The sequence below is a fragment of the Typha angustifolia genome, chromosome 7, assembly GCF_048772165.1.
Source record: "Typha angustifolia cultivar Huaian chromosome 7, ASM4877216v1, whole genome shotgun sequence".
NCBI lineage: Eukaryota > Viridiplantae > Streptophyta > Magnoliopsida > Poales > Typhaceae > Typha > Typha angustifolia.
In genome coordinates, this window is record NC_133245.1 from 14,802,617 (window position 1) to 14,822,649 (window position 20,033).

The 20,033-nt window shown below is 38.1% G+C and overlaps 5 protein-coding genes across 6 annotated transcripts; 3 read left to right on the forward strand and 2 right to left on the reverse strand.

Annotated features, from left to right (window-relative positions):
• Window positions 1-67: 67 nt before the first annotated feature.
• Window positions 68-2,239, forward strand: LOC140762707 (uncharacterized). Its single transcript, XM_073100612.1, has one exon. It carries the CDS (start codon window positions 332-334, stop codon window positions 1,856-1,858), a length of 1,527 nt encoding a protein of 508 aa, XP_072956713.1. The 5' UTR covers window positions 68-331; the 3' UTR covers window positions 1,859-2,239.
• A 1,713-nt stretch (window positions 2,240-3,952) lies between these two features.
• LOC140762708 (heavy metal-associated isoprenylated plant protein 39) lies at window positions 3,953-5,421 on the reverse strand. Of its 2 annotated transcripts, none has more exons than XM_073100614.1 (3): window positions 5,286-5,421; window positions 5,110-5,188; window positions 3,953-4,255 (listed from the first exon to the last, which is right to left on the reverse strand). In XM_073100614.1, exons 1-3 carry the CDS (start codon window positions 5,292-5,294, stop codon window positions 4,059-4,061), a joined length of 285 nt encoding a protein of 94 aa, XP_072956715.1. In that variant the 5' UTR covers window positions 5,295-5,421; the 3' UTR covers window positions 3,953-4,058. The 2 variants fall into 2 exon arrangements, with proteins under 2 accessions (XP_072956715.1, XP_072956714.1); XM_073100613.1 differs by having other exon boundaries at window positions 5,110-5,191; window positions 5,286-5,349.
• A 2,077-nt stretch (window positions 5,422-7,498) lies between these two features.
• LOC140763574 (uncharacterized) lies at window positions 7,499-10,688 on the forward strand. The gene is made up of 6 exons (XM_073101825.1): window positions 7,499-7,933; window positions 8,605-8,712; window positions 8,808-8,957; window positions 9,037-9,097; window positions 9,847-9,971; window positions 10,550-10,688. Exons 1-6 carry the CDS (start codon window positions 7,568-7,570, stop codon window positions 10,613-10,615), a joined length of 876 nt encoding a protein of 291 aa, XP_072957926.1. The 5' UTR covers window positions 7,499-7,567; the 3' UTR covers window positions 10,616-10,688.
• A 713-nt stretch (window positions 10,689-11,401) lies between these two features.
• LOC140763576 (uncharacterized) lies at window positions 11,402-13,942 on the forward strand. The gene is made up of 3 exons (XM_073101828.1): window positions 11,402-12,072; window positions 12,170-12,225; window positions 13,640-13,942. The coding sequence occupies exons 1-2, from the start codon at window positions 11,402-11,404 to the stop codon at window positions 12,174-12,176; spliced, it is 678 nt and encodes a 225-aa protein (XP_072957929.1). The 3' UTR covers window positions 12,177-12,225; window positions 13,640-13,942.
• Window positions 13,943-14,276: 334 nt separating this feature from the next.
• On the reverse strand, window positions 14,277-19,400 carry LOC140763575 (vesicle-associated protein 1-2-like). The gene is made up of 8 exons (XM_073101826.1): window positions 19,150-19,400; window positions 18,903-18,973; window positions 18,718-18,799; window positions 18,513-18,628; window positions 18,260-18,424; window positions 18,130-18,171; window positions 15,220-15,297; window positions 14,277-14,749 (listed from the first exon to the last, which is right to left on the reverse strand). The coding sequence occupies exons 1-8, from the start codon at window positions 19,199-19,201 to the stop codon at window positions 14,642-14,644; spliced, it is 714 nt and encodes a 237-aa protein (XP_072957927.1). The 5' UTR covers window positions 19,202-19,400; the 3' UTR covers window positions 14,277-14,641.
• Window positions 19,401-20,033: the final 633 nt, after the last annotated feature.

Sequence of the window (20,033 nt, forward strand, 5' to 3'; positions counted from 1 at the left end):
CTTTGCACGTGCCAAGTACTATATCTGACAAGAACTCCCGGTTGGATTCCTGTCTTCTGTGCCCTCCTGTAAACCCTAATACCTTACGTCGATTGCTTCGCTTTTCCCCTCTCCAATTCAACCAAGTTAAAAGGTAGTGGCTTTTCTTTCTTTTGCCGTTGATTCACTATCTATAGGTGCGTCTCTGGTGTTCAATTTGATGGAGATTGCTCGATTTGGAGGAAAGCTCGACGAGCTCGTCGGTTTGGGCTTTTGGTTCACTTCACAACTATATAGGGTTTCAGAATTGCTGCACAGATGAGGGCCGGGGAGTACTTGTCCTTTGTTCGTCATGAGATCAATTCTTTGGCTCGGCCGAAGGGCAATAAGGATCTTCTTTGGTCACCGCCCTCGTATTTGGCCTTCGAGAAGTCTTTGCGGCAGTGATTGCGGACAAGATGTGGGGAAATCTGCAAATAATGGTGAAAAATTGGATTTTGGCCGCCTTCCTCACAAAACTCGTGATAAATTTTCCGAGGATAATGAAGAAAGAACGGATTTTGGACGCCTCCCTGCCGAAACCCTTCTTGGGTTTTCTCCTGAGGGAGCAGACAGTAGTGATGATAATAACGAAGACGATGATTTTCCCAAGCGGAAGTTCTTCAGAGATATAAGATCTGAAGCTGATCGAGTTATCGAAATACTACTACAGGATGGACCGGGCTTTGATGCCCGATTGGCGCTGGAAGAGTTGCAGTTGAATGTCTCGAATGCTCTTGTCAGAGAAGTCTTTATCCGCATTCTGATGTCCATCAATGGTGCCAACAAGTCGAGATGTGCCAAATTGGCTTACAAGTTCTTTGCTTGGTCGGGTCAGCTGAAGGACTACAGGCATAACACTAATATCTACAATCTCATAATAAAGATCTTTGCTGAATCTGGGGAGTTGAAAGCAATGTGGAGATTGGTGGAAGAGATGAGTGAGAAAGGGCTTCCTATCACTGCCCGGACATTTAATATATTGATTTGCACGTGTGGAGAGGCAGGCATGGCAAGGAAACTGGTTGAGAGATTTTTGAAGTCGAAGACTTTTAACTATCGACCATTCAAGAATTCCTTCAATGCAATCCTCCATTCGCTTCTCACTATGAATCAGTACAGGTTGGTTGAGTGGGTTTATGAGAAGATGCTGCTCGAGGGACACTCACCGGATGTGTTGACGTATAATATAATCATGCGTGCCAAGTACATGCTGGGTAAGTTGGATCAATTTCATAGGCTGCTTGATGAGATGGGAAAAAATGGATTTGCTCCTGATCTTCATACATACAATCTATTGCTTCATGTGCTTGGAAAAGGGGACAAACCACTTGCTGCCCTTAATTTGTTGAACTACATGAATGATGTTGCTTGCCATCCAAATGTGCTGCATTTCACGAACTTGATAGATGGGCTTAGTCGTGCTGGAAATCTCGGTGCTTGCAAGTACTTTTTTGATGAGATGGTGAAGAGAGGGTGCGAACCGGATGTAGTATGTTATACAGTTCTGATAACAGGATATGTGGTGGCAGGTGAATTTGAGAAGTCTCAGGAACTGTTTGACGATATGTTATTAAAAGGTCAACTACCAAATGTATTTACATACAATTCCATGATCCGTGGGCTTTGCATTGCCGGCAAGTTTGAGGAGGCATGTTCTATGTTGAAGGATATGGAGGTCAAGGGATGCACTCCAAATTTCTCAGTTTACAGCACTTTAGTTGTGAGGCTTCGTAATGCAGGTAAAGTTTCTGAAGCAAATGATGTAATTAACTATATGGTGGAGAAGGGTCACTATCTTCATCTGATGTCTAGGTTTAAGGGATATAGAAGATGTTAAATGGGATGCCAATATTAGATGTTTACTTCAGTTTCATAGTTGCAACTGGAGAGCTAGCTTTTGGTTGTCTTCAGAATCTAATAGCAGCGAGAGGCAGAAGCAGCTTGTTAGAACAATTCTTAGGATTTTTGGTCCAATTCTTTTTGTGGCAGTGGGCCATGAGGCACAAAATATCCTCTGGTTTATAATTTTCTTTCCAAAACTTCACTACAATGCTATAAGAGGAGTTATATAAGCAAATGGGCACTTTTTTTTTTCTCTTGACAAAAGGCTGCAGCCCTGTTTCGTTGAAGAAAATGGCACCTTGCCTAACTTATAGTTGTGCTTTGAACTTCTAGAAAATTTAATGCAGAGAATACCCTGCTTTATATGTTGCTTATATATTTTAAAGTCCTGCAAGCTGTAGTTCTTTGAGCTTTCGTTATCAAGGGATTCTCAAAGTCTGCAAATAAGTAAATGGCATATTTAGCTGTTACTATGTCCAGAAAATAAAAACTATGCCCAGTAGAGCGTACATCATCTTTTGCATGCATTATTTCCAGATTTTCATTTACTATTAGCTAGTGAGAATTTTAAAATATTAGAAACTGGATGTTTGTAAATTGTAACTAGTAGACCTTATGTTACATGTAGATGCATGTATGCTGAATTTGTTGAACATATAGGATTGTCGGTTTGTCCAGTTGCTTCAGAATCTTATCCAAGCGCATGGTATGAGTCAAGATTACTATTCCGTCAGCAATTATGCATACACAGTGTTTGCCTAAGCAACTGAGTAAAATGAACAAAATAGTAGAATTTCTCTTGAGATTTCGATCTAGAAAACTTGTGTAGTTATGCATTATGAAGTATATATGCACTAGTTAAAGCGGTTCTCTCCCTTTTTTTAAAGCATGTAGACTAGATTTCATTAATTCAAAACAGATGATAAGATATTGTATTAAGCCCAAAAGGTGTGGCACCGACACAAGGGGTTTTCAATGGCTCCATCGCGAGCATAGCATCATAAAAGTCTACAGTGGATAGCAACCAAAACATAGGGAAAAAGAAAGGAAAAAAGAGCCCATAAAAGCGAAAAAATCTGACGACTGCCTCGACGATTCTAATAGCAGCCGTGCCGTGGAGCCGTGGAGGTGGCAGTAGCACAGCCGGGAAGGGAAAATCCTACAGTGGTGGGGCTAAAAAGAGGAGAAAGAGGAGGAACAGACGGCAGAGAAAAGAGAGCAAAGGAGGAGAGGGAAAGGAAGAAGGGAGAGAGAGGGAAAAGGGAAGAAAAGAGAGAAAAAAAAAGTCCTTTTTGAGAGCAGAAATAAAGGTCGCTTCTCCTGAGGAGATCCCCAGCGACAAGAAGGAAAAACTCCCTTCTACATGGGGAGAAAAAAATGGCCAACTGATTTTTAGTAGTTGAAGTGGTCAAAGCGGGGTGGGTGCAGGGTGGAATTGAATTAGGTAAGATTTTTGTAGTATTCTTGTTTCCTTGTCAGATATTAAATAATGTTTTTAGATGCTGAACATATTTAAATAAAGATCACTGTAGCAAAATATGATTCGGTTATTAATGATATTTATGCTTGAATTGAAGAAAGTCATGTTGCACCTCTTGCTTCTTTCCTTTTCTGCTCAACCAACTGCAGGTTGAGTTGTTAACCCAACAGCATAAGAGTTACAGCTTACCGCTATGTTGTACCCTTACATATAGTCTTGTTGATGCTAGTATTAGTTAATGGTTTCCATCATGGAGTAATCAATTGGGCATCTCTCTGTTGCTTGTTCTGCCATTTCAAAGAAGACATATTTTGATGTTAGGCATAAGACTTGTTCTGAGGTTCTCAATTATACATAGGCAGGCAGGCTCATCTATAATTTGTGCAATTGGTTTACAAAGTACATAATCCAACAGACAAACACGCATCTGTCTATAATATGCCATTTCATCTTGCTTCTAAATACATCAATGGTTCTACATGAGAGCTCTGCCAAATGACTCCTTGTAGTCAATATTACTGTTATATCGAATGTGAGGCATGGAAACATCTTCTTGTTAACCTGGAAGGGGAAGTTGGGAGAGACAAGTTGAGATCAAGATGAGGCCACTATGTAAAGATGTTTGTTTTATTTCTTGACATATTTTCAGACACACTCTAAAGAACTAGCAAGTAATCAGAACATTTGAAGAAAAGCCTGCAGTCTCTTTTCTGTTTCATTTCTTTGCATCATCTTTCTTTTCTTCTTTCTTCTCTTCTTTCTTCTCCTCTTTCTTTTCTTCTTTTGCTGGTCCAACTGATACAATATCAATCTTTCCAATCTTCTTCAATTTTTTCGCAATCGCCACTGTATCCATCTCACCGATGATCGTCATCTTCTGTTCCTTCATATCAGCAGCTATTGAATCAATACCTGTAGCAGAAAAGTGATGTCTTTGTCATATGCACATAAATTAATGTTCATCTTGTTGTTGTGCTATTGAATATCTCCTCTTTTCAGCAAATTATCTTTTGTATTGGTTCTCCTTTTCTCATATTCAGGTTTATATTCCATTTGTTTGACATCTTCTAGCAGCTTGATGGAAGCAGAAAAATTGGCCTTGTCAAATGACAAGTAGATAATTATAATTCAAATTCAATGCCTCCAAAGCAGAAATTTAGATAAAGAAGCTAAGCCATCGTCCATAGAAATTACTGGTTATTATTTCTTTTTTCTTTCGATCAGTCCAACTTGCCATTTTTAAACATAAATCGACTCCATGTTGGGTATTATTTTGTTTAACGTCACACTCTTTGCAGGGACCACTCAATATTACATCACATTCAAGCGATCCTACCGGGCCTAAATTCTTATTATCTTTCTTTCTTTTTATTTTGCATAAATCCAATGCATCAAGTTTAGGCTTTACGTATGTATATATCGTGTGATTCTATTTATCTTTTTTTGTGTCCTGCAGCAAAGACAATTGGACTTACAAGCTGAGAAAAAGAAAATCTAGAGTTTTTGAACATTCTAGCTATGCTCATGTAGCTGAATAAGTGTGAGTTTTGAACTTAAAAGTACCCACAAAGAAATCGTTTTCTGTGATAGCGATTTTGTTGAACAATTTTTAGTACCCGTAGAAGGAGAAAAGGTAGAGAATTGTGCATGCAAAGCCAGTTTCACATCAAAGCTGATCATAAAGCAAATCAGCTTTGTTTAGTCTCTCAGAAATCAGCACCAATTTGAGAATTAGATTATAGTGGATGTTCAAAAGCAAGACTTACCGTAGATCTCCGCAACAGCCTCGATTGCTTTCTGCTTCGTTTTCTCATCGTTCATGGCAAGAATTTTCAGGACTACCTTCTGCTATATGCAACGAAAACAGAGAATCGAACCATAAAAACACAGAAATCTAGTACTAGGAAGAAAACTTTTGAGATGATGAAGGAATCTTGCATACCTGTGCCATCTCAAGAGGATGAAGAGAGATTGGCTTTTGCACATACACAGCTGCTTCTCCCAAAAGGGTAGATGAAGAAGGCCTTCGTTCTCTATATAGAGGTCCAGTGTTGAGTTTAGGCCTGACAAGGGCTCATTGGTTAGCAACCTGGGGCCACATCGTGCATGAATTGGTTCAAGACAAATGAGTCGCAGTCAAATTAGTCGGCATCCAGTACAAAGACGTGTCATTTCTCGCCGTTCAAGATTCTTTTTCTTGCAAGCGAAGAGAAGAATGTCACCCACTTTCCTTATCCCTTTGTCTTGGCATTGATGGCCGTGAATAAGAGCAACAGCAGTAAAACTCAGCTTGCCGTAAAAATTGTGAGAATGGAGTTCGAAAAAGTGATGAGGTGATAACCTTCCATATATTGGCTTATGGATCCTAGTGATGAACATTAGTGGTTTTGGTGGTGGTGGTGGTGGTGGATAGGGTTGGATGTGATCACTGAAATCTCAGTGGTGTTATTGTCATCATCAATAGCTGAAGGTATAATTATAAGCAGTGGAATACTTGTGGTAATAATAACCAAAGGCAAGAAGTAATGCGTTCCTTGAGGGCCCTCCCAGATGGGCTGGCCCAAGCTTTAGAAGCTTCCCTGTTGCGCCGAAAAGCAGGATATTTTAATGGAAGGTCTCAGCTCTGTCTTGATAGGTCACCTGCTAGATTGCATTTTTGTAATATAAATCTTAACTTTGATCCTCTTTGCCCTCTCTGTGGGTTAGAGAAAGAAGACCCAGTTAGTACGGGCTCCTGTGGCTAAGCTCACAGAGTCACAGTTGTGTTTTGGCTGTTGGTTTTGGGTTCATCTGGAAGAACAGATGCCGAGCTTGTTCTGGTGGAGTTCAGAGTTCAGACCAATGCTACTGTCCTAGCCCGGCAGACTACATCTATGGCGAGGGAGTTCTTTGATGTGTCAAAAGAGAAATGGCGAGAAGTATTGCTGGCAAATTTGCTTCAAGATGCTCAAAATGATAATATCTTAGATTGTTTCAGAATTATTTATTACTTCGATAACCCTCAGTTTCACAAGGGAGGCGGTCAGATTGGTTCGAGTTGAGTGTAGTTCAAGCTATTAATGAATATGACCCATTAATTAAGTATATTAGAATATTAAATACAAATACGATTCGATTAATATATAAGTTAAATCAAAACAAATTAATATACATGACCATAAACACAATATGTTAACAAATTAAGTTAAATAACTCAACCAATTTATATTCCGAATTTGATTATATTAAATCTAAACTACGGCTCAAAATATTAGGATCAAGATAGACCATTTAAAAAAAAAAAAAACTGCTGTGTCGACTATATCTGTTGTTTCAGCTTCCAATGTTAGGTTTTGGTTTTAAACTATTTAAAATTATATAAAATTAAAATATGAAGAAAATTTTAAAATTTGATAAAAATTAGGAGAATTTTTTTTTAAAATTAATTATTTATTAAGTTAAAGAAAACTCCCTCGTTCTCTCTCTTCCGCTCACTCTCTCTCACACTGACTTCCATGTATTGGCTCCTCTCTCTTATCTTTGAATCATTATTTTCTTTATTTATCCCAATCTATTTCGACTGATTCAAATTATAATCGGTGGGAACTAAAATCCATATAATTGAAACCGGTTTAAAGCCTTCAAAATTGCCACTCCAAAGTTAAGTTTTTACCACTAAGTGAATATCGTGATAGCTCGGTAGATCGTAAATCGGAGTTTTTGACTCTTTTAAGTCCGCTTCTATTTGTATTACATATTTAATTTAATTTGATAGTTAAATACAAGATTAGGCATGTGAAAATTATTGATCGAGTCAACGACCTGTAGGTATAAATCCCACTAAGACGATGCATTTACCGCAGCGGCTCGAGCAGCTTAGGGATTAATATTATACTGTAATTTTTTAATCCTCTAAAAATTGATTATTAAGTCTCAAAGAAAATTTATTCTTCGGTTAAGTAACTTTTAAATATAAGTGGTTGACGGACTTATATAATATTTCTCTCTTAGACTTGGTAATTTTTTAAGGTCATCGATCCAATAAATAATTTATATTTAGTAAATTGGTAATTGGGTTCTAAACACATATACTGACAGCAAAATAAATACTTGCAAAATATATTAAAGTTTGGATAACTTTCTTTGTTATGCCTCGAAATCCGTGACTATCTCTTTCCAGCCCGGAAATCCCGATACTTATTCGCATTCGTGGATAGAACAACCCCGTCTTCGTAGCGAGTGACGATGGAAGAGGCGAAACCGTCTTCTCCGAAGAGCTACAGCCCGGTAGAAGGCGGAGAAGAAGGACAGATGCCGGAATACGAGAGGCAGAGGTTATTGCGGATAAGAGAGAATAAGGCGAGAATGGAAGCCCTCGGCCTTCCCCATCTCGCTTCCTCTCTCCTCGGTCCTCTCGCGGAGCAAGAGAAGGGGGATAAGTTATCGAAGCTTAAGAAGAATAAGAGAGGTAGGGTTAGTAAATTGGGTGAAGAGGATGATGAAGAGTACCGACCGTCGGACGACGATGACGAAGAAGAAGCCGGGGGGAGTTCTCCTCCAAGTGGGAAAGAGGAAAAGGGGGAGAAAGTTTCTTCTGGTTCACGAAGAAAGGTGCATTTTCCTTTTCTTTCTCTTCCTTGTTCAATTTGGATTTAAAATGGAACTCTTTCTTTTGCTTATACTTGTGGTTGCACTGGAAATTGTTGGATTAGCTTCTTATATGAGGCAAGATGTTCTTTTTCCTTCTTATTTGTTCTCCTTGGTTGACATTTGTTGTCTGTAGTTTTTTTTGTATGTAAATGTTGGACTCTAAAATCGTAGAGGCAATGAGAGCAAATTCTGAGGTACACTTTTAGCAAGAAAAAACTGTAGATGCCAAGTTCAATTTTAATCCTGTCCCAATTTCATACTGTCTATTACGACTTTCTTTACTGTTCCATAGAGTAAAAAGCTAAATTTGAAAGAAGGAATGGTTGTAAAGAAAGAAATGCGATTACTGGAGTGTATGTTTAGGATCAGTTTTCGCCTTCTATTCTTTTTGCTCTTCTTCTCTTACTACTAAGTTATCTTTTTAGACAGAACTTTTTTTGCGACTTGGATTTTGAATAGATGGCTATGGTTCTGTTATCTGCATGTCACACTATGTGTGCATGCCCTTACTGAGTCTACATCGCGTATTTTCTGATCAGTGCTCTTTAGTACTTGCGTTGAAATGTTTATTCAAGTGTTCGATATTCTTTTTGTTTGATTAAAATAATAAATGTTTCTTGTTTTCTCTCCAGGGGAAGAAAAAGAATGTCTCAAATTTAGGTAAAGCCTGTAAGTCTTCCTATGTGAAAGCAAAATCAAATGTATCTGATTGCATCGATGATGATGCAGCACTAGAACAGGTAAGGTTGGGGTAATCGAAGAAAAAAGATTATGTTTCATCATTTCTTATTTGATGTAGAAAGAAATTGTTACTGCATTCCTGAACTATATGCAGGCAATTGCTCTCTCACTTGGAGTACCTATGGAGGATTCTTTGGCATTACATGACGGTCTTTCAAGTTCTGGAATAAAAGAAACTGAGACTGGTCGATACAAGAAGAAAGACAATGCACAGGAACCTTCTGCGAGAAGGAAGACTAAACAGGTGGTCCTTCTTTGTAACTTATATCGATATCTTTTACGTTTCTTTTCCCTTTCACCACATAATGTTGCAGTGTATTCAGAGGAAGAGTGGGATACAACTAACTGAAGATGAAGTGCTTGCTTTCTTCTTCTCATTTGATGGTATGTCTTTTTAAATTTAAAGGTACTATCTATGACTCTTCTAAGCTTTCACAGGCATAAATTTTATGCTCCTAAGGACTTTAGAATTGTTTGTAGGTCCTATTAAATGAATAATCATTTTTAGTGGTTCAAAGTGCTGTCTAGTGTTTGCGTGATTTGTTGATAAAGATGCCACCTCTCAAGTACTTTGGTAATCTTTTGGTTGCCTTTTTGTGTCAACTAGTTTGTTTCTAGGCCGGCCTTGTTTATCTCTCCTTCAGTGTCCAGCTTCATTGATCAAATCACTAGTATTTATACTCTCTTTTTTTGGGGGGGTGGGGGGCCGTTTTCTCACTATTTCCCTTATTTATTTCGCTTAGCTCGATGCGCACAACTTAGGTGAGGATATTTAGATATACAACTTGGGATTTAGTTGAGAATAGTACAATACTACAAGTGTCATATCCATATGATTATTTTCATTGGTAAGAATTCAGAACTATGCCAGCACACAAGGGCTGAAATGTTTGCTTGGGTTGAAGACATGCGTTGATGCAAATGTAATTGCCACTGCCAATGGTAGCTAAGTTTTGCTTAATAGGACTGATTTTCTTAATAGGTTTAAGTTCTTCGTTTGATCTTATGAGATTCTTTTGTTTTTCTTTTGAACTTAGTTTACTAATTTGAAGTAGATCTTTTGGAACTTGAACTTTCAGATCTTTACAACTCAGATTTACTCTGACTTTAATATAATTTGATTTATTTTGCAGAAGTTGGGAAAGGGTATGTCACTGTACGAGATATACAAAGAATGGCCGTTGCTCATGATTTTTCCTGGACAGATAGTGAGATAGCTAACATGATTCATTCCTTTAATAGTGGTGGAGACGGAAAGGTCTGGTTCTGTCTTTCTGTTCAGAAAACATATTTGTAACTCTTAGCACTGTTGAGTGACTGATAACTTAAGTCATGGCTCCATTTCAGAATTTTTTTTTAGTTTCAGATTTTCCTATATATTTTAAACAACTCCTGAAGTATGATCATAGATATGAGGCAATAGCTCTAGTATAGGTTAAATAATCTTAATTTAGTATACAACATACCATGTATTGGTTAGCAAGACCCGGTTCAACCCATTGGTGTTAAAAGGGCATCTGTTACTGGTTCTTGACACCAGTTAACCTTTTCTGATTTACTGCCGCAATATGTTGGTATGAGAAGAACCTTTAACCATTTTCTTTCTATTGTTTTCGTAAACTCTACTTTCCATTGAGTTTGGTCATCGATAGTATAAGTGGTACATATCATGTGTATTACGACTTGGTCCACACATAGTCTTTCATTAATTTTACTATCTTCAGTTTTATTTTGTTGGGGAATTGCTCTGTCATTACCAATCAAAACTTTTCAAATAACAGAGATTTAGAATCCTAGTCTAGAACATCTTTATTTACCTACACTTTGATTTTGCAGCTAAGCCTTGACGACTTTCGGAGCATAGTATCTCGGTGCAACATGATGCAAGAGCTTGGAGAGTGATTTGAGTCTGCAGTTCTGATGAGCCAGGTGATTCTCTGTTCAGATGTTAGCATAGTAGTTTCAGAAGATGGCTTCAAATATGCCCCTGCTGAAATGAGGACAGATAGCAGCTTACACATAAACCCAATGGAAGGAAAGTGTAGCTCTCTGACAACAAAAGGAAGCTGAAGAGAACCCATTTTGTGTTAGGGTCTCATGCGGGATAATGGATGATTGGGAAGATCTCCCATTTTTGTACCAAAAAATAGGTAAAAGCTCCCTTGTGTGTTGATAATGTTGATAATGTTGTCATACGAATGCACTCACAGCTGCTCTGTTATACAAGTCAATGAGTTAGATCTATAATTGGGTTAGATTTAGAACTGTTGTGAGTTACTCTAAACCCAGATCAATTATCTTCTACCTGACCAATGGAGAAGGGAAGAAAGGAAATAATTAGTCAATTGTTACAGCAATCATCACAGAATCGGCAATTCTTTTTATCATATAGTTGAGTGATTCGTAATCGGATTCGGACGTCCGAAACCGGCTGTACTCTGCCCGACCCGTAGCCTTCTTTCGGATCCGGGTAGGCGGAACCTAGTCCAATGCCACTCCGATCCCGCATATATCTACTGCTACGTATAACCGTGATTTGGAACCAACCTCACCCAAATTATTACGCCAAATACAAGAAGACTTCTCGCGTTTCCAAAAGGGCCAAAACCAATCCAATCGGAACCCTATAGAGTATAGAATCGCAAATTCCCAAACTTCCATCGCCTTCTTTCTTCAGATCAAGCCGAGATGGGAGGCCATGGCGGCCTTAACATCCTTCCCCAGAAGCGATGGAACGTCTACAACTTCGACAACCGCGAGAAGGTCCGCCGCGACGAGGAGGAGGCCGCCCGCGAGGAGCAGCTCAAGCGCGAGCAGTCCCGCCGCCGGGACGCCGAGGTCCGCCTCGATCTCCTCCGTAAATCTCGAGGCACCCAGCTCCAGTCTTCTTCCTCCGCCTCCGCCTCCGCCGCCGCCTCCACCGATTCGCGTCACATCAACCTCTTCGACGGCCTCGCCGACTTCGCCTCTCTCGTCGGCGAGGACGGCGGCGAGAAGCCGCGTAAAGAAGAGGCGGCTGACGGCAAGAACGCAAAAAAGAGGAAGAGGGAGGAGGAGAAGCCTAAGGCGGTGGCGCCGGAGGATGAGAAGTATAAGCTAGGGTATGGGTTGGTGGGGAAGGGGGTGAAGGCGCCGTGGTATCTGACGAGGCCTGCAGATTTGGACGAGAAGCGGGATAGAGATGGGCGTGGGTCTTCGAAGGGCGGAGAGGTTGCAGGAAAGAAGAGTGGGGAGAAAAAGACGATGGAGGAATTGAGGGAGGAGCGGAGGAGGAGGGAAGAGAAGGAGAAGGAGAGGGAAAGGAAGCTTCTTGCATCCGTGGAGAAGAAGAAGAGATCAGACAATAGGGGGTTTGCTAGGTAAGATATGGCTCAATTTTTTCTTTTTCTTTTTTCTTTTCAGCGTTAGGGCCTTGGTTTTCTATTACTGAGTGGTGCAAAAATGATCTTACTTCAGGTGGTAAGCTGATTTGTTCGTGATAGCTCGACCTTAAAGCTCACCCTCAGTCTCGGGTAATGTGTTCCTTTCCATAGTTATTGACTAATTGTGCTTTAATTTTTTTGAATATGTAATGTCATTGTAAACACGTAAAGCTTTTAAACAGAGTGAGTGGTGTATTAGAAGAAGCTACACTCATAGAATGCCTTACTTTTCTTGTCATTTTCTTTGATATAAGTTGTATTGCTCAATTAACTTCAAACTTTAATGTGAAACTTTGTGTTGCTAACATTTACTGCATTATAAATATTTTGGTATAAGAACTTTAAATGATCAATTTATAATTTGGCATACATGACCACACAAACAACTATCTTAGACAATTCATATATGATTTCTGATTTTGAATGAATCTTGTAATGTAAGTGATCATGGAGACTCTTCTTGCCAACAGGTTCTATGATGCTTGAGGACCTTTGTAATGTGATAGTCACTGTTTGCATGACTAGTTTTTATAATTACTGATTTGTGATGCAACAATCACTATTTAGTGAAATAATCCGAAGTTGTTTATGTTATAGTTTATTATCTTCTCCTTGCCTCTTCTGTTATGATTTTGTCTGTTTTGTCTCTGATTACAAACCAAGGAGCAACAACTTCGCGTATGGCAGTTTTGCATGATGATGAGAATGACCTAAATTTGTGAACACATTTTTCTGCTGTAATCCTGATATTTTTTTCTTGCCATGGGGTGCATTAACACTAAATTGATCATCAACGATGGAGGCTTAAATACAACTCTACTGTTCCAATTATACTAGGTTCTTTTTTTCTAGGCAGGCAGATTGTTCATGATACCTGAAATATCTCCTTTTAGAACTGCTGGACCTTTGCGTTCCTCACTGATGAATCAAAAAAGTGATCCAAAAAAATACATCTTGTTGCTAATAGATCCTCCATGAGTAGGATTGATCCTCAATTATGAACCAATGTCATAGAACTTGGAAACAAGAGTTTGATTTGTGGCAACTGGGCATTAGGAAACACAGATAGTTGGCCCCCATTAAATTCACTGCCTTTGTCTTATGCTACTTGTTATAGTATAGTACGAAGTGGAGATCTCAAATGAGAAGAAGTTGGTCAGGTAGAAAAGTAGAGCTTGTCATGGAACACATACTTGAGGAGAACAAGTTGGTCTCTCCTCTCTATGTATCAGGTTTGTTACCAGATCTCAAATGAGGAATAATCCTTAGATATATTGTATTATTCACTTCTATCAACAGAACGCTGTAAATGGAAGATTAGACTTAATCTAACTTGGAAGGGATAGTGCTGGTACACAAAGCAAACAAATGTTGATTTCAGGGCATGTATAATTCCTCAGCTCTCAACCCAAGTTGATTTCTGACTTGACAGATGGTTTCAAGAAGTGCATATTGTTCTTTAATAAAAAAATTCCCCTACTTATGGAGACATGTTATCTTGCAGATTGAGCTGTGTAGGACAGAGATAACAAGTCTTGCAATGCAAAATTGTTGTATCAATGAAAGAGAGGAGGAAGACTGGAAAAATTGCACAAGAACCTGGAGAATCTCTACAAGGATAATGAGTCCATTATATTCCTAATTGGCAACAATTCTTAATTATACTTTGCCCTGTAATTCTTTTTGTAATGGTATGCTTATGTCCAGTCATTGAAACATCTTTTACTTTTACCTGGAAGGGATGTAGTCAGTTCGAGTGACAAAATGTCAGTGTAATCTTCCTATCTATATCCATTTTACTTTCTCCAATCATCAATTTGTAGTCCAACCATTGCAGGCATAGTATTTATTCTGGTATTTTACTGATGAATTCTTTCTGTTCTTTGTTTAACTGTACTATGATACTACCTTTATGTGGGGCTTCAGATTCACTGTTAGCTTAAATTACTCATCCAGGAAAAAACTTTATTCTGTACGATATGATGTCTTCTACTGAGGTAGGGTTTTGTTGGTTCGGCACCATCGGAATAGATGACCTTTCGACTGCATGTATCTCCTGCATGAAAGATCAGTTATTATATGAAAGATGTATGTCTTACGATTACTAGGAAAGCCTTCAAATAAAGATTGATGCAATAAAGTACTACAACGCTTTAAGTCAGTTGCTCATTACATTATTAACTACAATCATCTAAAGTTGATTCCATTACTTGATAAAACAAAAGAGCTAGTCACTACTACAAGCAGAGGTGGTTTATTGAAAAAGTTGGGTCCTCTGACCTTCACGCATACATAACAGAATATATAAGGCTAAGGTTAGCGAAATGACTCTCAACTGACCACAGCAGATGATAAATAAACTCATTTCCCGATGAATTAACACAAAGAACACATCAAACCCTAAGTGAGCACGCTCTAAGGTATACAAATGGCTGAGGCAACTAACAAGTATGACAAATTATTTTGATTTGTCCAGAGGAATGGTTAAGGCGTGCAATCAACATGGTTATGTCTTCACCAGATAGCCTAGAATGATGCCAAGCAGCACGACGATCACGACAAATATGAACGAGAAACCACCACGCTGCTTGTTGACTTCCCGCCTTAGAAGATCCTGTATGTCAAGATAAAAAAACTAGTCAGAAAACACATAGGAAAATCTCAACCAAAAGCATGCCAATAAAAGAGCCAAACTCCTCAATCAGGCAGTATATACACCAGTTTGGGAGTAGCAGTTCTCTTTTTCACGGGGCCTTACTGAAGTTGGCCACATTGCCACTCGACATAATGCCTAATCTAGCATAAGCAAGACTTGTTTAAGCTATGAAATACTATTAACCTGTATGAGCGGAGAACATTATTCTTATGATAACGCCTGCTTTATTTCTTTGGAAAAATAAAAGGTAAATAACCTAAGAGGCAGTGACCATGGTGTGCATGTGTGCCTGTGGTAGGATGGTACATAAGTGGCCAATGCCAAATACAAACAGTATCATTCAAATTCAATAACTCCAAACGGAGTTACCGATTAAGGAGTACAGACAATGGACATATTATAAATGATATATAAAATCTGATACTAACCAATTCTTGTCGAAGCTTCTTGTTCTGCTGAATAGCAGTACTCTTTTCCTCGGTCAATCTAGAAATTAAGGCAGTTCCCTGTAAACAAATAAAAGGTCAAGTAAATGATGGATTTACAACATCAGGGAGAACCAAATAGATAAAAGGATAAAATATCAGATTGTTCCAAAATACAATTCTATTATATTATCTAGAATAATGAAAATCATGAGAAAAAAGTTAGTTATACACAGGATATTTAATGCAGTATTAGCATATATGCAGAACTGATTCTGCAATTTTGGCCTTAGTACCCTCTTTCCTGTTGGGTTGCATGCAGTGGGCTTTGTGCCTAATTGCCTACTGATGGTTGGCTAGTCTGTTTCAGGTGGGGTTACAGGAGATAGCTGGCAACTTGTCTATCCGATCAACCTATAGGCTCTGAGGATCCAAGAAGCTTACAAACAAGAAAAGAGAAGTTACAAGCAAACCTACGGAACATGAGGTTGTATATCAAAATGGTGATACTTTATCATTCAGTCAGTATAAGACATGGTGGAAATACCAGATTTTTATACAAAGCAAGACAAGAACGCAAAGAGTCATGTTTTATCGACTTAGCATGGTCGCATAAGCTAAAACACATAGTAAGGAAGAGCCCATTGATTTAACTGCAGCTATACTTCAAGGCAGAAGAGGAGCATCACTTGGATAATTTTACATCTTATGTGACATCTTAATCAAACTTTGATGATGCATAGTTTTCAAGTAATATGTAATAACATCTTAGTCAAATTTTCTCTTTTGCGTGCTTCATTTTCCTTCTATTATCCTGAAAGAGATTTTGAAGGTCTCCATTCTATTATTGCTTACTTCATCGGCTTCCATGCTTATCATGTGAAATATTAGAAATTATGCATATAAGTATGAATAAACCAAAATCAAGGAAAATAGCTTCTGCATTTCAGAATGAATCCAAAACTTGCTTTTCTCTTCGTTCCAGTATTATAGTTGAGTCTTCCAATTAAAATTTTGTCATCTTACTGTTCTACAGTTCCCACAACTTTACCAAGAGGATATGTTAGCATAATTGCTCCTGTACATTTGACTCCTAGAGGTGAAAAATCAACTGGTTAACTAAGAATGCACATTTGATAACTTGGTCACTGTTGATAATTGATGTGTACAATCAGGCATTATGCATCAACAGAGACTGTTATTACCTTTATCTTAAATACAGAATCTCCAAGATGCCTCATCTCTAGTTCTATCATTTTCCCATGACAGGAAAAAGTAAATAAGCTATCTTTTGACCTGAGTGTGACAATACCAACTTTAAAACTAAACTCAATGAGGCAGAAACAATGTCTCTGAACCAATTGCTTCTCTATGACCCAACATAAAGAAGGGCAGCCAATCATAAGAGTATAGCAACTGGAAGTGAAATCATGCACATAGTAGGCCACAAATATATAAGGAATACATGCTCATGCAGTGTCCTTAAAGCTTATCGATGAACAGGAAGAGGGTTCAAAATGAGATATTCAACTGACAAGAGTCAGCAACGGATACTCCTACCAGTTCATATGCTACAGTTTAACCGAAAAACCTGTTAGCAAGATTTGTGTGGATCTTGCTGGAATTGAACTTGCAAGACCAGCATCACAAGAAATCCTGCAAACCAACTCGTGACTTTATGAGATACAAGTTATCCACACCAAGAGAAGGCCAAGAAAATAATTTGGTTGCAAGAGTTAGGAAGCAGAGTTCTCATGAGAGAGAGAGAGAGAGAGAGAGAGTAACTGAGATGTGGGTTCGGGTGCAACAACAAGATTTCAGAAAAGTCAGTCCTGTCGAAAAGTGTGATATAAGATAATCAGATCAGGAGGAATATTTGGATAGCAGTACTTCAGCCATTCAAATTTTAGTAATCATTTAATTGACTGGCAAACATTCATCATAAATATCTTTATGGAAGCATTGACTCAGCAAATGATAAATATATAAAACAGGAAGTCCCCAAAATTGTAATCTAGTCTGCTAAAATAGGTTGTAAAAATTTTTAGACCAACATAACAAGCCAGCACACTAGTAAAGCATGAGTGAAGATGGAGAACAGATGGTTTTGCAAACAATATATGATATAAAGCAGGAAATCCCTAAAACTGTAATATAGTCTGACAAAACAGTTTGCTAATATTTTCAGACCAATAAAAAGGCAGCAGACAACAGTAAAGAATGATTAATGATGGATCTATCATATCAGCTGATATGTGCGAAATGGTGACTATCACATATGTAAGAGTTGCCGAACTATAATGGAAACCAGAAGCACTCAAGATGTCAAAACTCAAAAATATTCAAGCTAGTCCAAAGTTATCTAGCAGTACCCAGAAGCAAATATTAGATTGAGACTGTTGATAAAATCTGCAGATTAATTTAAATAAAGATATATATATATATAACATGGCAAAAAAAAATCTCCATAAAGTGGTCGACAATCAGGTTAACAAAACAATAAAACCAGTTCAGCAACAATAAGGGAGAGAAGATGTGTGGAACCAAGGTATAAAAGAAGGTAAAATGCATGAAATGGAATGTAGACAACTGACCATTTATCATTTAAGTAACAACTTTTAATCACAGAAAAAACAATAAAAATACTCTATCAAGTCCCAGTGCTAAATGCTATAGTTTCTAGCTGACAGCAGATATTTCAACCTTTTTCAAGGATTCAGCAGATAGATACTAATAGGTGACAAGCCACAAAACAAATCTCAGCATCAGAAGTGCCTTGGAGATCTCACATTAGGACAGAAAGGGCATTTGTATATTTGCAAATGCTGAGATACTGATACATCTACAACACACTACAGAAGTAAAGTACCATAAACACCCATTGCTTGAGAAGCGAGTTCAAATGGAGCTCACCTCAGAAGATTTTTCTTCAGGTTCCTCGTATGCTATTGTTGCCTGGAATCATATCATAACAGCAATCAATCTACATTCCCAAGAACTAGTCCAAAAAACATTCAAAATACCAAGCTGCTTGAATACTTACAGCAGTTAAATCTGCAGAACTCAAATTCCCATTATCTGACACAGATGCCCTAGGAGACGTACCCTCCTCTGATCCTTCAGGCACTGGCGATGGTGGTTGTGGCGGCGGCGCATACACAACTCTCAACTTCACCTCATCCACCACATTGCCTGACTCTTTCGTAAACTAAACAAGACCAAACTCCACATATAAAAACATAACGGCATAAGAGAACCTATAATTGATGAAACTACGGAAATGAATAGTCAAGTACCATTTCGGGGGTAATATCCTGCACCATAGCACCTTCTTTCACGATAACACTCTGAACAAGAAATTTGTCCTTGCACTGCATGTCAGGAGGAGCTTCCCGTTGCGCTTGCATTGTAACTGAATCATATTCAAGATCTTCATTGAACGAAAATGAACAAAAAGAAAAAAAAAATGAAATTTTGGGCAAAAATCGAGGTAGAACATACCAATAACACCGCAGGTAGATCTGGGCAACACGATCCCTGCATTGGGCCTAACACAGTACTTCTTCGGGCTCGTAGTCTTGACCTAAATTTGAAAAGAATAATAATAAAGTTTCACCTGTTTTCTAGGGTTTCAATACTGATGTAAAGAAACGCGAGAGATGAAACCAAAATAAAATTTTGTTTACCTTAAAGGCCACGTACTCATCAGTCTTGTTTAATAGCTGAAGAGAGCACGAGATCTGTTTCTTTAATTCGACTTCTCGAATTCAAATCCAAACCAACGCAGGCCGACGCAATCGGAGAAATATCAAAAGAAAGACAGAAAAATACGAGAACAAAAACCAATCAAAATCCACAGCAGAAGATATAACTACTCGAATCTTGTGATGGAATTCGGATTGGGATGAGAAGAGAAATCTCAAAATATCTTACAAGGAAACTTGAGCTCAACCGGCTCGATCGCAAGAATTTCTTTGGTGCTCATCCTCGAATTCGATCTCAGCGAGAGAGAGAGAGAGAGAGAGAGAAGAATCGAAGAGGAGGAGGGGAGAAGCGCAAGTTTACTTTCCCTCGAGTCCGGAAGTGGTTTTTCCAGTACCGAGGAGAGGGGGAAAGTGGGGAAACCAGGAGGACGAGGAAAGGTGGGGATTGTGGAAACGGGAAAGGTGAGGAGTCTTTATTTTCTTTCCCTTTTATTTACTCTTCCTTTTAATTCTACAGTTTCCAACATTGTGCATATTTGAGTCGGATTACTATGTTAGCCATTGGCATCGTACTTTATAGGGAACTTTTTCAAATCAGACCCTATATTTTCACTATTATTTTTAATAAAACTTTGTCTTTTGAGGATTTTGTACTTGTAGCAAAGACTACTCTCTTTTTTGTCCAATTATCTTCATATGATATTATGAGTTAAATAAATTTAATCATTTTTCAAATAAAGTTTTCCAAGAATATTTTAGTTATTTAATCAGTAGATTATACAAATTACAAACTGAGGTTAATGGTAGTTATGTAAAATAATAATAAGGTGTCGGATAAAAATTATATGAACTCCCTAGACTATGAAAAATAATTCGTCCCTAATGATAATGAGTAAAATTTTGGGACACCTAAACCTTGAACTATTTAGGATACCTAAAATATTTAGGATAATTACTCTGAGATCTCCTAAACCATTGCCCATTTCTACATATACTTATCATATAAACACAATTTGACCTCCTTAAATTATAAAAAAAAAAATATCTCACCTTTAATAGTGTTAAAAAAAATATCAAATGATCATCCTCAAGCTATTTTTTTTAAAAATAATG

Bases quoted from the DNA above. Each gene is read 5' to 3' on its own strand.
- LOC140763575 (XM_073101826.1), bottom strand. From the start codon at position 19,201: ATGAGCACCAAAGAAATTCTTGCGATCGAGCCGGTTGAGCTCAAGTTT. The intron at 15,298-18,129 runs GTGAGCTCCATT...ATTTGTTTACAG, and splicing joins CTGAAGAAAAATCTTCTGAG to GGAACTGCCTTAATTTCTAG. The intron at 14,750-15,219 runs GTTAGTATCAGA...CTTGACATACAG, and splicing joins AGAAGCTTCGACAAGAATTG to GATCTTCTAAGGCGGGAAGT.
- LOC140763574 (XM_073101825.1), top strand. From the start codon at position 7,568: ATGGAAGAGGCGAAACCGTCTTCTCCGAAGAGCTACAGCCCGGTAGAA. The intron at 7,934-8,604 runs GTGCATTTTCCT...TTTTCTCTCCAG, and splicing joins CTTCTGGTTCACGAAGAAAG to GGGAAGAAAAAGAATGTCTC. The intron at 9,972-10,549 runs GTCTGGTTCTGT...TTGATTTTGCAG, and splicing joins ATAGTGGTGGAGACGGAAAG to CTAAGCCTTGACGACTTTCG.
- LOC140763576 (XM_073101828.1), top strand. From the start codon at position 11,402: ATGGGAGGCCATGGCGGCCTTAACATCCTTCCCCAGAAGCGATGGAAC.
- LOC140762708 (XM_073100613.1), bottom strand. The intron at 4,256-5,109 runs GTAAGTCTTGCT...TTTCTGCTACAG, and splicing joins GGCTGTTGCGGAGATCTACG to GTATTGATTCAATAGCTGCT.
- LOC140762707 (XM_073100612.1), top strand. From the start codon at position 332: ATGAGATCAATTCTTTGGCTCGGCCGAAGGGCAATAAGGATCTTCTTT.